The following is a 16,079-nucleotide window of genomic DNA, read 5'->3' on the forward strand; positions in this document are numbered from 1 at the left end:
CCAAAGTGCCGGCCCGCGGGCCAAATCCGGCCCGCGAGAATGTTTTCAGTGGCCCCTGGGATGATATTGATTTATTATTAGAACCGGCCCGCGGACCGCAGCAAGCCGAGAGCCCGCAGATCTTTTACACGCACCAAAACTACATTTCCCACAATGCAACGGTGACGCGCCAAGCAGTCGGCCGCTTTATTTAAATATTTATTCGTCTAGCAGTCATTCCCACAACAGTGTCATTAGCTTTCAGATACCCATCAAAAATGGCAAAACGGAAGGTGGACACTGAGAACCGGGGGTTTCAAACAAGGTGAGAGTCGAAGAACATGTTCATCATGGACGTAGCTGGAAAACCTGTGTGTCTTCAGATCCGGGCCGAATGCGGCCCGGATCATGGATGCCAGACCCGGGCCACTGCAGGACCGTCATTCATTGCGGTATGTGGGCCGAGTGTCGTGCCGTGTCCGCGCCAGAGCCGGGCCAGACCAATTTTGCTGACTGGGCTCTTCTACATGGTACCCAATCCTAATTTACATAAGACACTGTATATTCCTATTTGTATATTTCAATGTTATTTTGCATTCTAAATTGGGTGAAATGTTATTTTATAAAGTAAAGGCAATGGTAAAAATAATTCGACTGTATTTCGTTGATTCCCGTTTGTAAATCATGGACGGAGGGCGGCAACATAGAAACAATGGCGGTGCCCCCTTAACTCTGCCTGGCTCCCTCCTGCATATGAAATCTCACTTAGGGCGCCACACTGGATTGGCCCCGGCTCAGAGTATCTCGGCCCTGGAACTGTTGATGTGTGAAGATGAGTCACAAATAGTGTAGTGCGGGTTTTATACTTGGCATATTCATGCCCCATTGCTGACAAGATCTCTACACACGATAAAAGCATTAGCTTGCAGTCCTATTAAGGGATTAGATGCTGGGATTGCATGCCAGGTCCTAAACAAGAACTAAACAGAGGCAAAAATAGCAAATCTGACTGTGCTTTTTGCATGCCAGGTGCTAAACAAGAACCAAACAGAGACAAAAATAGCAAATCTGACTGTGCTTTTATTATTTATAGTCTTGCAGCATTCGGTATAGTTCATTATTATTAACTCCTTATGTCTCAAATTTTAATTATATACGCAGTGTATCTTGGACTCATTCATGCATTCTGGAAGATTAAAGAAAACAAAATCAGACTCATCGCCGGATGGCAACAAGAGTATAATGAAATTACATAACTAAATCAACAAGGAGGTACAACAACAATCTCAAGGGTGGAAAGAAAAAGACTGAAAGAAAACCTACCGTTTGATGTGAGCAAGACCACGCAAAGCAGGACCAACAAACAGGACAACAAAGCTCTCATGGTGGTGCCCCGTCAACGTCCTTGTAATCTTAAAACGAAAAGCAGGTTGTTCCCACCCCCACCAAAGAATCTACCCCCGACAGTTTTACGAAACTTAATCTGATCTGTCAGACAAGATAATATTATGCAGACAAGATTAGCAGGCCCTCAATATGGCCCCCTCTGTTCTGACTTTCCTAGTTACTGTATCTCCTCAAACGGACACAATGTGCAGTAGTGGAGTTCCATCCAGGAGTTCCCATAGCTTTCCTCTAGCCACACCCATCCCCGGTGTTAGTGCTTCCTACTTCATCCCTCTCTGAACTGTGGCTGACCACTAAAGAGTGCATCTCTAAACTCATTAAGTTTCCAAGACCTTGTACTTTGTTGTCTCATTAGATTTGTTGACAAACAGACACCCGATACCGGAAATAAAATTATTAAATCAACTATATACATGCACAGAACAATGTTTGGTTTTCATCAATTTAATGATAATTCGTCCATTAAAAATACATGTTTTTCAAGTCCAAAAATAAAATGTATAATCTTAGTTATTATGTGCAATTCCAACACATAAGTGTACAAAGATCCAACTAGCCTGTTTTTTTTTTTTGGGGGGCGGGGGGTGTTAGGAAAAGATGCACCATTTGACAAAAATAATAATGTCCAAAATCTGTGCCTTATCTGTACTTTACGTACAGTACAAACAAACACATCAAACTAATCGCTTCTCACACTGATCAAGAACAAGAAAAAATTCCAAATATGGCACTTTTTTAACCCCAAATAGCACGCAGAATTTCAAAACAGTGCATAAAACTTGCACCTAACCCTATAAGAAATGTAGACACATGCAGTCACACTGCATGATTCTCATTCATTAATCTGGGACCTCCCTGCTACTTTCTGTTGTGTGATAGTGATCCTGTTTATGGATTGGTGGTGTTTCGGTGTGCTTTGGCTGCAGTGCTGCCCAAGGATCCTCCAACATGGATGGACTAAAGTACCTCTCGATCGAGCCAGAAGACTCACGCTGGAAGGAACAAAGGAAGTAGGCACTTTAATCACACACATTTATGCTTGATTTCTGCATTCAATGGTCATAAAATTGACTTTTAATTAGGATGGAGGAAAACACCAACAGTCCATTTAAACTCATAACAAAAAAACAAAAAAAAATGTTTTCATGTTTTTATTGGACACAACATGTCAACATTAAGAGTGTAGAGTTGCAAAGAGTATGAAAGCGCCCAATTGAAAATTCACATTATTTTATCTCTGTATTGTGACTTACAGGGTTTCGGTTTACATTTCACTGAATTTTCTGAATGGGCTTTGTTTTCAATTCACCGTTCGTGCTTCTGACAACATGATACAAACGAATCTTTTGAGTAGCACCCGGAGATATAGCTTTTATGAGAAAATTTAAATTCGCATTCGTAGCAAAGAAATGTGCATGTAGTGCGTCTCTCGGGCTTATTGGTACAAATACACACGAGGATATTTTCGCCGTAGAGACTGGAAATAATATGAAAATACTGCGGCGAAACCAATTTATTTAAGTTGGGGTGCTGTGCAAGTAGCAACGTAAGATGGCCGCCGGTGGCTTCACTTCTCGTTTCTACAGCCGACTCCCCAGGAATAAGGTCGATCGTCTCCTACAATTTTAAAGATAATTCACTGTGTTTTTATTGCTTAGACAGGGGAAAATAATAGTTTTGTTTCTAAGCATCGTGTATGTTGTGATTTGATTCCGTCGGAATCCTTGGTGAACGACGGACACCAGGCGCCATGTAGCAGTTTTGTATCTCACCGGCACATTCCCGAAACTGTTTCCCCTTCGTTGCTTCTCTCCAAAATTGCGGCCACCGCTGCCGAAAATAGCCGGAGACCCTGTGTAGCCTCGTCCTCCAGCACCATACCTTCCTGGCGAACCTCCCCTATGTCCACGGTTAAAACCAGGCGAATACGTCGGGGAATTGGGTGAGTAAGTGTGGTAGCCCCGAGCAGAAACACCACCGTGGTGTCCAGCGCCTCTGTAGGGTGTGCGAGCCCAACCTGAAGGCGGGGAAGGAAACTTTTCGTTCCAGTGAGATCTGGTCGGGGTTCGATCCATATCGGTTCAAAATGGAATCAAAACACTTGCGACCAGAATTAAACGGAACGGAAATGAACCGGAACCGGAACTCAAGTGTTCTGCGTTTGTAACTGCAGCGCCACCTAGCGGTCATTGCAACATCCTCTCCTTTACCTCTGGTACTGTGCTGTGTATCTTTCAGGTTCACGATCAGAATCGATTTTATTGCAATTGGACAATGAAATGTACATTCGCAACTCGTATTTTTTTGGGGGCAAGATAAAATGTAAGTAAGACTAACGCACAAAAAAATTAAACTGTCAAGTGAGCAAGGTCATTCATGGATGTGGAAAAATAAAAAGTAAAAGATGTATGAAAAAAGTTTACTTTAAAAATTAAATATTACTCCTTTTTATTTTAGTTAGAATTAAGCCATCATTTAATAATATTGCATTTTTTCTATTTGCAGTCATTCATAAATCTTCTGAACCACTTATTATAATTAACCAATTATTTAATTAAACAAAGTATTTTTTTAATTATTTTTACTAAACATTTTTTTTATTATGCTTGCTGCAGAAAAATCAATTGACCAATTATTTATTGAGACACAGTGCCCTCCATAATTATCGGTACTCCTGGTTAAGATGTGTTCCAATCCTTAAAATAAGTTACATTTTTATTGCAGAAGCAGACTGTTTTCCTGAAATTTGTAGAAATGGTTCACCAGACAGAATAGAGCTCCTCATGTGGTAATCTCAGGCCTCAGACCTCAACCCCTTTAAAAATCTGTGGAGTGAGGTAAAGAGCAGAGTGCAGAGGAGAGGGCCCAGGTTGCTGGATGATTTTAGAAATATTAAATAATTCCTACTTGGATAGGTAGCTCACGTATGATTTGTGTAGCACAAGAAAATAACCACAAGCTTATATTGCCATCTTTTATTGCACTTTGTAAGCAGACGCTGTACAGCAGCTGTGCAGACATGTTACTCATCAGTGTGACACAACAACCCAAGCAGAACTGGGGCACATCTGAATACAGTCACAATTAGTTTGGTTTATATCAAAATAAACTAAGAAAAATAAAGTCCCATGGTCTCATCAAGACAGCTATGACGATTATGACAAATATCTACAAAGTACAAGGTCACACGAGGGAAGCACAATGGGCTACTGTTCCCATGAAAATAAAAATTCAGACAAATCAATACTCATCCGTGTTTTACACAGGGAGCACATAAAAATGTCTCTTCCATAATTAACATTTTCTACATTTTATACAAAACGGACAAGATTTCTTTTCTCGCATGCAATAAGCTACAGTGATTATTTTTATTCTCTTAGCACTGAATCACACTATAAAATGGGCTGTTGCTCCTTTTTTGTCTTTTTTTTTAGGAGGAGCCATTCAGAGGAGTGGGTAAACAGTCTTCTCCCTCAGTGGCTGTCATGGCAACATCATAAAGATAAAACCCACAAGCAATCCTCATTAACGTATGCTCGCTCGCACATGCGCGTACACACACACACACACACACACACACACACACACGGGGCATACATAAAACACATACACACACTGCTATAGAAATTAATGATATGGTGCAGTTTCTAAAACGTCAAACTAAGACCCCTGATACAGTACAATGCAGTGACACATCAAAAATATACAGCGTGATGAAAAGTAAGCCATCTGTGCGCATCCTGTATACACGATGTCAGTAGAAAATTTAGTGTAGGACCAGTGTGGCTTGAAGAGTCTATCCAAGTATTTTTTTTCCCCTCCAACACAACTAGTCCGTTCATATGTGAACGAGGCTTGATGTGTTTGACTGATCTAGAACGACGTGTGAGTGCTAGCACTTGCCCATCTTGGCTATTAGCTCATCGCAAATCTTCGTGAGCTCCTCAATCTCTTTGTTCTGGAAAACAGTTTGACAGAGACATTCGCAAGTTAGAATACAATACAACCCTCAAATATTTGTATAATCTGATGTTTTCAACCCCTAGATTTTGAGATGTATCCTAAATCCTCTGCATTTTTTAAAAATACATTTAGTTATTTGCAGGCATCAGGGTACTAATTGAAATAAAAGAATATTTGAAATGTCACCCTTGAACAACATCGGCCATCATGCACCATTACATTTGACTTCACTTTCACCCAATGAAGTAACCAAATCTGATTCCTGCCTGGTCAGATGAAGTGCTGTGATCCAACTGACCTTTTGCTCCAACGTGCGCTCCAGAGAGTCCACTTTCATCTGCTCCTTCCTCAGACTGGCTTGGTGGGCAGCCTGCTCCTGCTTGGACTTGGCCCTCACTTGAGCTATTTCTGCATTGGCCCTAGAAACACATAAGGCACCTTTGTAAATGTCCGACGGAAGTCCAAGTCCCGGGTTTGGAAACAGTTCAGGAAATATATCATTGTGTGTCGATGCAAAAACAAGTTTACTTGCTGGTGTCACCAGCGACCAGCGGGGCAACAAAAGCATTTATTGCTGGGTGGCTGTGGCTCAAATGGTGAAGCGGGTTGCCCAGTGACCGGAGGTTCGGGTCTTCAAATTTTGGCTGCTTTTGTTGCACTTTGGCTGCGGGTCTCGCTAGTGACACCAACAAGTCCGGCATGTTGCTGTTGCCCTCAATTCAAATTTCCAAACATGCTTTACCTGTCTAGCTTTTCCTCTGCATGAATCTTCAGAGCTTGGTACCGCTGTTCCTCTTTGCGGACTCTGGACAGATACTCTTGAGCGCACTTCTTCAACACGTCTTCATTCTACACAACGTGACACAGATCAATTCCTTAAATTCATCTTGGTTTTCAAGCTATTTAGTCACTGACAAGGTCCGTCATGGTATTTTAGTCCCCGTGAAAAAAAGTTACCTTGCGGAAACCCTCGAGCACATCTTTCATCTTCTCATATCGTCGGAAGAGGTCAGCCAGAGATTTTTCTACGGAGTTGAGGTCGGCTAAGGCCTGGTCTTTTTCGATGATCAGCTGTTGAATGGTGTGGTGGGACAGAGACTTCTCTTTCTGGTCATCTTCTACCACGCACACATACATAACAGTGTATCTGGTGAAAAGACTTGAATTGGGTACAACTACCTGTTGGAAAATGTAAACCGCCATACATTTGGAAAAATATTTAGACAGATCGTTTGCAATGTAGATTTTGTGAACCACAAAACAAAGAGTAGATGGAAAAAAGGGATCATCACAGATAGAGACAGAGAGTTGGGTTACTTTTGTGTCAAAGTCACCCTTTATAGGGCAAATGAACCTTTTATGGCCTCTTTTGAATCCAATCAGATTTAAAAACATTTAATTAGAAATATAGGGATTTTGATTATATTTATTTATTGATTTATTATTTTTATTTTTGACTGGGCATTCCCATTAGTTATGTTCTGCCTATCACAGTTTTGCGGGTGTACCATTTATAATACAGTACTGTAATGCTTAAAAATACTTGGGCTAAGAAACTGTCCAAGCATGCTACATATTTCTTGATGCGAGTGCACTCTGAGACTTGTAAGGTTTTCTTTTTTTTTCTGAGATAGAGTTCAGTTTCAGATCAGATCTTTTCTAAAATCTCCACTCCTCCCGCCTTTCTTGCTGCCACAGCGACAGCAACCGACAAAACCTTGATAGTTTTGCAACCACGTACGTTGCCAAAGTACACCCTTTGTCAAACAAAGGCAGTGGCACGCACACCAGAAACATCTTGACCACATCAACGCTGGCGCGAAGCCAAACGGAAAGAAAATGCCAAGACTTATACACAAATGAGAATGAAATGATATGAACATGGACAAGCACATGAACGTGGACATGGGGCAGGCTGTGAGTTGCGCTGGCTCCTTCTGTGACATACGAATGGGGAAGATGTGAGCGAGCACAAAAGTCGAAGCACGAGGCTGCAGTACTCACCTGGCATGCCTGTCGGGATTATCAAATAGTAAGGGGCACACATAGGAGCAGAACAGAAACAAAAGGGACTGTGTTAAGTCAAGCTGGGAGCCCGAGGCACGTGAGAGCTGAGCATTAGCAGAGTGTGACTTTCAGGTTTCAAAAGTCCCGTGGAAAAAAAACAAAAGGCCAAGAGCAAGCAGCCAAGCTGGCTTTGAGCTGAAGCACCTTAAGAATCTGTGGCAATGGATTAGCATCATGTGCGTAGACTCCAATTTGCAGTGCGCTAAAAGGTGGCGTGGGACAGAGACTTCTCTTTCTGGTCATCTTCTACCACGCACACATACATAACAGTGTATCTGGTGAAGAGACTTGAATTGGGTACAACTAACTGTTAAAAAATGTAAACCGACATACATTTGGAAAAATATTTAGACAGATCGTTTGCAATGTAGATTTTGTGAACCACAAAACAAAGAGTAGATGGAAAAAAGGGATCATCACAGATAGAGACAGAGAGTTGGGTTACTTTTGTGTCAAAGTCACCCTTCATAGGGCAAAGGAACCTTTTATGGCCTCATTTGAATCCAATCAGATTTAAAAACATTTAATTTGAAATATAGGGATCTTGATTATATTTATTTATTGATTTATTATTTTTATTTTTAACTGGGCATTCCCATTAGTTATGTTCTGCCTATCACAGTTTTGCGGGTATACCATTTATAATACAGTACTGTAATGCTTAAAAATGTTTGGGCTAAGAAACTGTCCAAGCATGCTACATATTTCTTGATGCGAGTGCACTCTGAGACTTGTAAGGTTTTCTTTTTTTTTCTGAGATAGAGTTCAGTTTCAGATCAGATCTTTTCTAAAATCTCCACTCCTCCCGCCTTTCTTGCTGCCACAGCGACAGCAACCGACAAAACCTTGATAGTTTTGCAACCACGTACGTTGCCAAAGTACACCCTTTGTCAAACAAAGGCAGTGGCACGCACACCAGAAACATCTTGACCACATCAATGCTGGCGCGAAGCCAAACGGAAAGAAAATGCCAAGACTTATACACAAATGAGAATGAAATGATATGAACATGGACAAGCACATGAACGTGGACATGGGGCAGGCTGTGAGTTGCGCTGGCTCCTTCTGTGACATACGAATGGGGAAGATGTGAGCGAGCACAAAAGTCGAAGCACGAGGCTGCAGTACTCACCTGGCATGCCTGTCGGGATTATCAAATAGTAAGGGGCACACATAGGAGCAGAACAGAAACAAAAGGGACTGTGTTAAGTCAAGCTGGGAGCCCGAGGCACGTGAGAGCTGAGCATTAGCAGAGTGTGACTTTCAGGTTTCAAAAGTCCCGTGGAAAAAAAACAAAAGGCCAAGAGCAAGCAGCCAAGCTGGCTTTGAGCTGAAGCACCTTAAGAATCTGTGGCAATGGATTAGCATAATGTGCGTAGACTCCAATTTGCAGTGCGCTAAAAGGTGGCGTCAGGAATTGTGACTCAAAGCAATTTGAATGTGCACAAAGTCGCTTAAAAGTGACGTGATTGTATTCAATCACAAACTAACTCACCGATCATCTGTGCAATCGTCTTCTCATACTCAGAAACAATCCTCCTGTAGATAAGAATGTGGAAAGATGTGACTCTGTAGTACTTTATATATTTTCAAACAAAATAAAGCAAAACCACTGAAATTTGAAGTCAGCATTATTTACATAGCCCAAAATAAAATACAATCTTAAAAAAAAAACAGGGGAGGGGGGGACACATGAACAAATGCAAGCGGAATAATAATCTCAGCCCCCCCCCCCCCCAACCCTTCTCCCTCTTCTTCTTGATCTCACTCATCTAAATTAAGTAAGCTAAGTAGTCAATGCTTGAGTGGACCAGCTGGACCTTCTGACCACCATCAACATTTCTATCCCTGCATCCTTTTAAGTACATGAAAAGACATTTGCTGAGCACATGTACAGGTGGTCAATTGTTGGCATATTAGTTGAATAAGAGCATGATAAAATGTATAAGCTATACTGTACACATTTTAGACAAATGGTATGAGTGCATCCGATCTGACAGCATTTTATGAGTGACGATTCAAAGCAAAGCATGATATGTACCTCATCTCCTGCACCTCCTGACGGCTGTCTTCGTATTTCCTCTGCCACTCCAGCGCCTCCCTCTCTTTTGTTACAATCTAAAGCAGCAAGTATCTCGTTGAATTGAGTGTGAAACAACAGTGTGAGACAACTTCAACACAATCAAATACAAAAGCTGGACCATTCTTCAAGATGACGATGATTTCATTAACCTGCTGTGTAGTGTTGTAGTTGTCAGTTATGGTGGTGTAAAAATGCATCATCCGGAGAGCTGATCCTAATATCTTGAGGAAGCAATAGTTTAAAAAAAAAAAAAACATTATGTCACACTATCTAGCTAGCGCTATGTGTATATAATACATAAAACTTTGAAAAAAGTCAAACAAGTCGAGTCGTGTAAGTTCCATAAGTAAAAGGCTAATTTCTTATTTTTTCTTCATGTTATGGTTGCAGGTCTGTCGTTTGGATTCCCCTAAATAGGAAAAGTAGCGACCAGGCAAAAACACACAATATTAAACATTTTGTAAAGTGATGTCTAGGACAGCATTGACAAAACCAGCAGTAGCATCATCAATTCGACTGCTATTGTATTGAAAGTCATTTGTACCGCAGAGTGTCTGAGTAGCTGACAGTGTTAAAAAAAAAAAGAAAAAAAAAAAGAGATTTTGGGGCACCTCCTCTTTTGCGATTCCCAGCGAGTGGTCCAGATCTTTGGGAAGATGTGGACTCTCTCCATCGATGTAGTTGTTGGCGGTGCGGGCGTACAGCATGTTCTTGGATACGGAACTCTCCGATGGTGACGACACATCTCTGTGCTGCTCCCACGATCCAAAGGAGAGGAGCGAAAGGAAAGGAAACACAGCCAGTTAAATCCCAGTCAAGACAAAACCCACCGCCACATGTGGCTGGACTGAACGTTCTCAGCAAGATACCTGAACCTCAACTACAAGGCAGCATCCAATCGCATCAAAAGGTACCACACAGCAAAATCAATATGTAAATGAGGCAGGCTTGCGATGTTCCCGAAGACTTGGTCAGCTGCAGAATGAGTTGATGGAACAGTCTTCATAGCCAAATGATTGGCTTGTTAGAGAGCAAAGCTTGTTTGCGATTGGCACAGGCACGGGAGGAGGGGGTACGGGCATAAAACGGCATCAAATAGAAGAGGGGAGGGGCAGGAGAGCAGACCGCACAGCATGACAAACATGTTAGTTTCATGGTAAAGCACATTACGTTCAATCACTTCTCTTACCGCAATCAAGACCTGGCTGATTGCTGACTTCTTTTCCAATAACACAGCATGAGGCCAGACCCAAACATTACAAGATGTTTAATTGGAAGAGGCTGGTGGCCCTTTGTAGTTCGCTAAAACGAATACATTCTGAGGGGATTTATTCAGTGAGATGGATTAGGGTGAGACCACACGGAGCTGCAATGACACTGAAACTACTGTAACACGTCAGAGGAGAGAATAAAATCTTGGAGCAATCAGGAGATTCTCAACTCTTGGTTTCGTTCCAAATGTGGTAAGGTGGTAGGGTGACTGTCAACTGTATTGCCTTCAAAGACAATTTTATTCCATAGTCCAAACCCATTAAGGTTTGACAGTGTTTGCAATTCTCACATGACAGAAAAAGCACCTCCATACATAGCCAACATATAATATTACTGGAAATCACCTCCTCATTTCCAGCTTGTCCTGTCTTGGCATTTGGCAAAAGCTACAAAAAAACCACACACATTCCACAGCAGCACGACTTACAGGGATAAAGTGAAACACAACATTAGAGGGATGAGATGAAAACGGAGGAGGACAAAAACTACATGAAGGAGCACAACAGCTAGATCGCTTGTTCTCTTCAGGAGACATTACGAGTGAGACTAAAGAACCTAAAACACACATTCTCACGAGGAGTGTACATCAGTTAAGATGAGACCGCTGGTTGTGTACATTAGGGTGGTCTCCACTAAATGGGTCTAAATGAGCTAGTAGGGGGTATACAGTACAGTCTTTTGGTATTTGGACAGTTGTCTTGACTATTTTGTGGTGGTTCCAACAATCACAAGTAACCGAATCTGTCGGTGAAATGTGTTGATGACCTTTATATTCGGTTCTAAATTGCGCACACATCCTTTTGCCTGTTTTGTATGTCTGTTGAAGTGATTTTTACATGAGTTGAGGATTTTTCAATTTCTTTGTTTTTTTTTATATCTATATATAAATGTTTAAATTGCTTGATTAATTTCAGCATTGAAAAAGCCATACATAGCAAATGCATTATAAATTGCACGTAGAGTAAAAAAAAAAAAAATCTGAAATTGTAGGTTAAAATTGTGGTTCCAATGAAGTGTTTTTTATTAGAGACACCATCTATATTAGCGTTTCCCAACGTTTATTCATCCAAGGCGTGGATTTCATATTCGAAAAATCTCACAACACACCGGCCCAACAAATATATCACAAAAGTTTACTTATCCTGGGTGAATTCTAGGCCTGTTTTGTTTCGTATAAACCTATCACTGTATTGTTATGAATGCTTACAGGACCGTTATGCCATCTAGTGGAAGGGTATTCAATTGTTCTGTCATAGATAAATGAACAAAAATATATCATTTGTATGGAATAAATAATAGAGTCGCTGATGGTGTAGTGGTACACTCGCTTGACTTGTGTATGGGCAGAGTGGGATCGGTTCCCACTCAGTGATGGTGTGGATGAGAGTGTGGATAGTTGTTGGTCTCTATATATGCCATGCGAGTGCCTGACGACCAGTTCAGGGTGTAGTCTGACTTTTTCCCGAAGTCAGCTGGGACAGGCCCCAGTGACTCCCCGCGACCCTGTTCACGATAAGTGGTGTTGAAAATGGATAGATGGATGACATAAATAATAATATTCACACCAATGAGGGGACATTGGATAGTTTCCCGAGGCACAGCTGATGATCTCAGGCCTGGTCGCAACACACTAACTTTCCATAGCTTGGTTGAGAATCACTGCTCTATAATTGCATCCGTTTGTATCGCATCCAGTGTACTGAGATACAAAAGCTAATTGACTGAAAAGCACTACTGTCAAAATATCTAAGGACTGAGCAGGACACGTGTTACAAGGGCAGGGCATATACAGGAAGTGTTCCTCTTACTTTCAGTAAGGGTGAACCGTTGATGTTCCACCGTCGTGTGCTGGGTTTCTTAAGGCGGGACTGCGAAATGTGTGGGACAAATGCTTGAGATATACATGAGAAACAACTGGGGAGAGATGCACTGTACACAGCATGTGGCATCTGTAAAATTGAAGTGCTCTTGCACAGTGCAGAACACCTCAGAGGAAAAGCCGCTAAATCTTTTTGACGCAAAATAAAATCCGAAATTGGGGATTTTAAAAAAAAAAAAGAGAGAAAACTACAGACACTACCCTGTAATAGATGTTTGTTAGTTGCTTCAGTAACACTAAAGACACTGAATGTAACCATTTTTTTGGAAGATGATCAACCCAACAAATGAGCTCCATGATGTGCACTAAATGCCGTCGCTGCTTCTTTACCAGTCACATTCAAGCCTCTTGTGAGCGGGCAACATGCAAAATAAAGGCAGGGATCTAAAATGATGCAACACTCTCTTCCTTGGGGGTCAGCCCGAGAGTGCTTGCTGCAAGTTTTTAGGCATGTCAAATTTGGGATGAGGGGAGCTTGATACTCGGAGGGGCTGACAATGCAGTGGTGCAGCCGACGGGTTTATAAGGCCATGAGTTCACTCAGAACGGTGTGTTTAAGGGGAGGGGGACTCATGCACCATTTCTAAAGTCCAGGTCTTATACATTCATCAAAATGCATCCTGGGCAAAGCGCACACAGGCACACACTTAAATCAGGTGCAGGACGAATCAACGCAGTACCTGGGGGGTTACAGTGGAGAGGGAGGGGCACTGAGAGATGTTTTTGGCTACTTGCAGAGCCTCTATCCGCAGGGCAGCAAGCACCAGCTCCTCCTGGGCCGCACAAATTGGGGGTTATCGTCGAATGTTGGGGGTGCGGCCCAAGGATGAGAGAGTCAAGGAAAAGCATATACAACACTTGAGTTGACCACACTCCCCACTCGGTCTGATGTCACTTCACTCAACATTTCTCACAACATGGAGGGAATGAAAAGGCAAAGGTGGGATGTTTGCACAAAAAAAAAAGAGAGAAGAGCAGGAAAGTTATCAGGTTGTTAACACACCTGGAGTTTTTGGGCGAATGCATTAGGGTTGGTCTCAGCGAGGTCGGGCTCCAGGTACTGCACTGGATGGTCACACTCAGACAGTCTTTCTAACAGGGACATGGTCAGGGCTGAAGAAGGGACCTCTTGGCTATTGAGCTATAGTGGGTGACCGGGGGGGGGCACAGGGCGGAGGAAGGCGGGGGGGTTTGAGGTCAGCATGGCAAAGCAAGCGCTCAGCGACTAAGTGGTAGAACTGGGAACTCATTGGATTATTGAGTGGAGTTTTCCAAATCCTGATTGCTGTCAGCCTGGCGACTAGGGATCACACTGAGTACTAAGAATAGTGTTACTGTGTATCCACTCGTCGTAATAACGGACATGGTATACATATTGGAAATTCAATTAAATGACGGTGACATGACAGTGATGCTTTTTTAAGAAATGCACAAAAAGCTACACGGTAAAATGGTTTAAAACATTCATCAGGACAAAGACTTTTTTTTTTTAAACACACCTGCTCATCCCTCTCTGTGCTTTGTGTTCGACTGAGCACTTCGCTTTCTCTTTTCCTGCCCTTTTCTCCAGCGCAGCCTTCGGGACCTGGCCGGGAATTTAGGACGGGAGTCTTCATGCTGGCTGTTATCTGAGCCTCCATTTCCTCAAAACTCCTGCACAGAAACAGAAAGCATTCAATCCAAATTTGTAGAAGTTTCATCCACAAGCAAATGCACTATTTCAAATGTCAACTTCACTATTGCAGTTGTACCCTGTGCATGGGGAGTTGGGCTCCGATCCATGTGTATCCTTGGTTGCGGTGTTTGATAGCGAATCCAACTTTAGGTATAGTGATGGCTTCTTCACAGACGGTGGCTACCAGAAATGTGAAAGTAAGTGAGTTGATAACATATTTTTGATTTCGTCGAGTTACCACTGAGCCGTGGAGCATATGCTGATACACATGATGGCATGAGGAATGTCGATCAAATACTCACAGATGAGGAAGAGCCAATTTTCTCTATGTACTCTATTTCATAGTCTTGCACTGAAAGGCAAAACAGAAGCGGATGAAGCGTTTCAATGGCTGACACCTCCAACAGACTACAGATGGACTGAGCTCGAGCAACTAGGTAGAGTAGTAAGGAACTGGGACAAAGGGCTTGTATGCATGACACAGCTAAACTCAAAAAGGAAAAAAAACAAACTGTCCATCCAATATGTTGAAAAAGAATCTGTTGAATGTTATGATGTGTGTGTTCAAGTCTAAAGATGAACTCATGAGAGCCATGCAACTACTGGACAGCACGTCTCACCTGAAGACTGAAGACCACTCTCATTGACAAAGGATGTCAGATCCGATGGGTGAGGAAAGTCCTGCTGGTCAGAGTTCAAGTCTGCATCGACGTCGTGCAAGCCTGCCCACTTGTGATTGGTGGAGGAGGCCAGCTTCTCCTCGTCCGTGGCGTGGCCGTCCTGTGGAGGAAGGGGGGCGGGGTCATCTGCATCCTGCCAGTAGAAACAGACAAAGTTAGACGGAACTCATAGAGCACAGTAAGTGATATGCAAGATTTATATATGAACGTTACCTGTGCATTGTCGGACAACTGTGATTTCTTTGGTGACCGCTTTACTCTAAAAGTGTTGCTGTGGAAACAGACCGCCATTAATCGAGAGTCACACAATCAGCTCCAAACTCTTTACGATCCCTAACCTCTGCAAAACAAGACTCTCTGATGTTTGCATAGTCACAAGATTTAACCGTTTTTAAAAAAAATTCTATATTGGACTGCAATTTAACACGGTAAGATTGCTTTACAGTGACAGTACACTTGATTACTTAACACATTGCCCCCCCCCCCAAAAAAAAACGAAAAAAAATTGATCGAGCCAAAGTACTTGTTAATGTAGCAGGTAGCAGGTTGGTTAAGAGGACATTGATTACATTTAATGACAATTGTGATAAAGCTGATTGATGCAAAAAAAGAGAGAATTAAGTGTAAAAAAAAATAATAAATGTGTAACATTTCAACACTACGTAATGTTCTCTACAGTTCCAGGGAATAATAGGAAAAAATATTAACTATTCAACCCCATGACATAATTGAAGAATGAGTATGTAAAAGTATGGCTGAAAATACCGATTGACTAATTTGTTGCAAAAAGGCTTTTCACTGCCAGTCATCATGAAGCACTCTCCGGTGTAAAACTTGTCATAGATTGTTAAATGACATTCAAGTAATAGTCTCCTTCAGTGGCGTGCGTTGCTTTTTGAAAACGGCAACACACAAACCGACGTTAAGACGTAAACATTCCGAAACAGTTTCGCTGCTTGTTGAAGGGTTACATTAGTAAACTTTAATGAATCTCACCCTGGTTAGATATAAAACATAGACGATTTGAATGTCCTGTAGCTTCTGTCGATTATTAATGACAAGAAAATGGGTTGT

The 16,079-nt window shown here is 42.0% G+C and overlaps 2 protein-coding genes across 10 annotated transcripts in view; both read right to left on the minus strand.

Moving 5' to 3' along the window:
- The window catches only part of ly6pge (lymphocyte antigen 6 family member pge), a 16,432-nt gene extending 12,867 nt beyond the window's left edge, over nt 1-3,565 (minus strand). Inside the window, exons 1-2 of one of the 4 annotated variants that reach the window (XR_002168321.1) lie at nt 3,404-3,523; nt 3,165-3,285 (exon numbers count right to left, since the gene is read on the minus strand). Coding sequence is in view for 2 of the 4 variants with exons in the window: in XM_019870711.1 (XP_019726270.1) it covers nt 1,303-1,363 (61 nt within the window). In the remaining 2 variants the exon portion in view is untranslated. Of the gene's footprint in view, nt 1-1,302; nt 2,215-3,164 lie in introns of those variants that run through there. The other 3 variants (XR_002168320.1, XM_019870712.1, XM_019870711.1) reach the window with 3 other exon arrangements.
- Nucleotides 3,566-4,807: 1,242 nt separating this feature from the next.
- The window catches only part of tacc2 (transforming, acidic coiled-coil containing protein 2), a 45,086-nt gene continuing 33,814 nt past the window's right edge, over nt 4,808-16,079 (minus strand). For all 6 annotated transcript variants that reach the window (XM_019870489.1, XM_019870488.1, XM_019870493.1 and 3 more), the window contains 15 exons: nt 15,219-15,276; nt 14,946-15,138; nt 14,628-14,677; nt 14,402-14,505; nt 14,150-14,303; nt 13,654-13,791; nt 13,331-13,423; nt 10,111-10,251; nt 9,458-9,534; nt 8,912-8,955; nt 8,549-8,557; nt 6,307-6,467; nt 6,092-6,198; nt 5,648-5,768; nt 4,808-5,344 (listed from right to left, as the gene is read on the minus strand). In XM_019870489.1, the coding sequence (XP_019726048.1) occupies nt 5,279-5,344; nt 5,648-5,768; nt 6,092-6,198; nt 6,307-6,467; nt 8,549-8,557; nt 8,912-8,955; nt 9,458-9,534; nt 10,111-10,251; nt 13,331-13,423; nt 13,654-13,791; nt 14,150-14,303; nt 14,402-14,505; nt 14,628-14,677; nt 14,946-15,138; nt 15,219-15,276 (1,516 nt within the window). In that variant the 3' untranslated portion in view covers nt 4,808-5,278. The remainder of the gene's footprint in view (nt 5,345-5,647; nt 5,769-6,091; nt 6,199-6,306; nt 6,468-8,548; nt 8,558-8,911; nt 8,956-9,457; nt 9,535-10,110; nt 10,252-13,330; nt 13,424-13,653; nt 13,792-14,149; nt 14,304-14,401; nt 14,506-14,627; nt 14,678-14,945; nt 15,139-15,218; nt 15,277-16,079) is intronic.

This window comes from Hippocampus comes, unplaced genomic scaffold (assembly GCF_001891065.2).
Source record: "Hippocampus comes isolate QL1 unplaced genomic scaffold, H_comes_QL1_v1.1 scaffold76, whole genome shotgun sequence".
Taxonomy (NCBI): domain Eukaryota; kingdom Metazoa; phylum Chordata; class Actinopteri; order Syngnathiformes; family Syngnathidae; genus Hippocampus; species Hippocampus comes.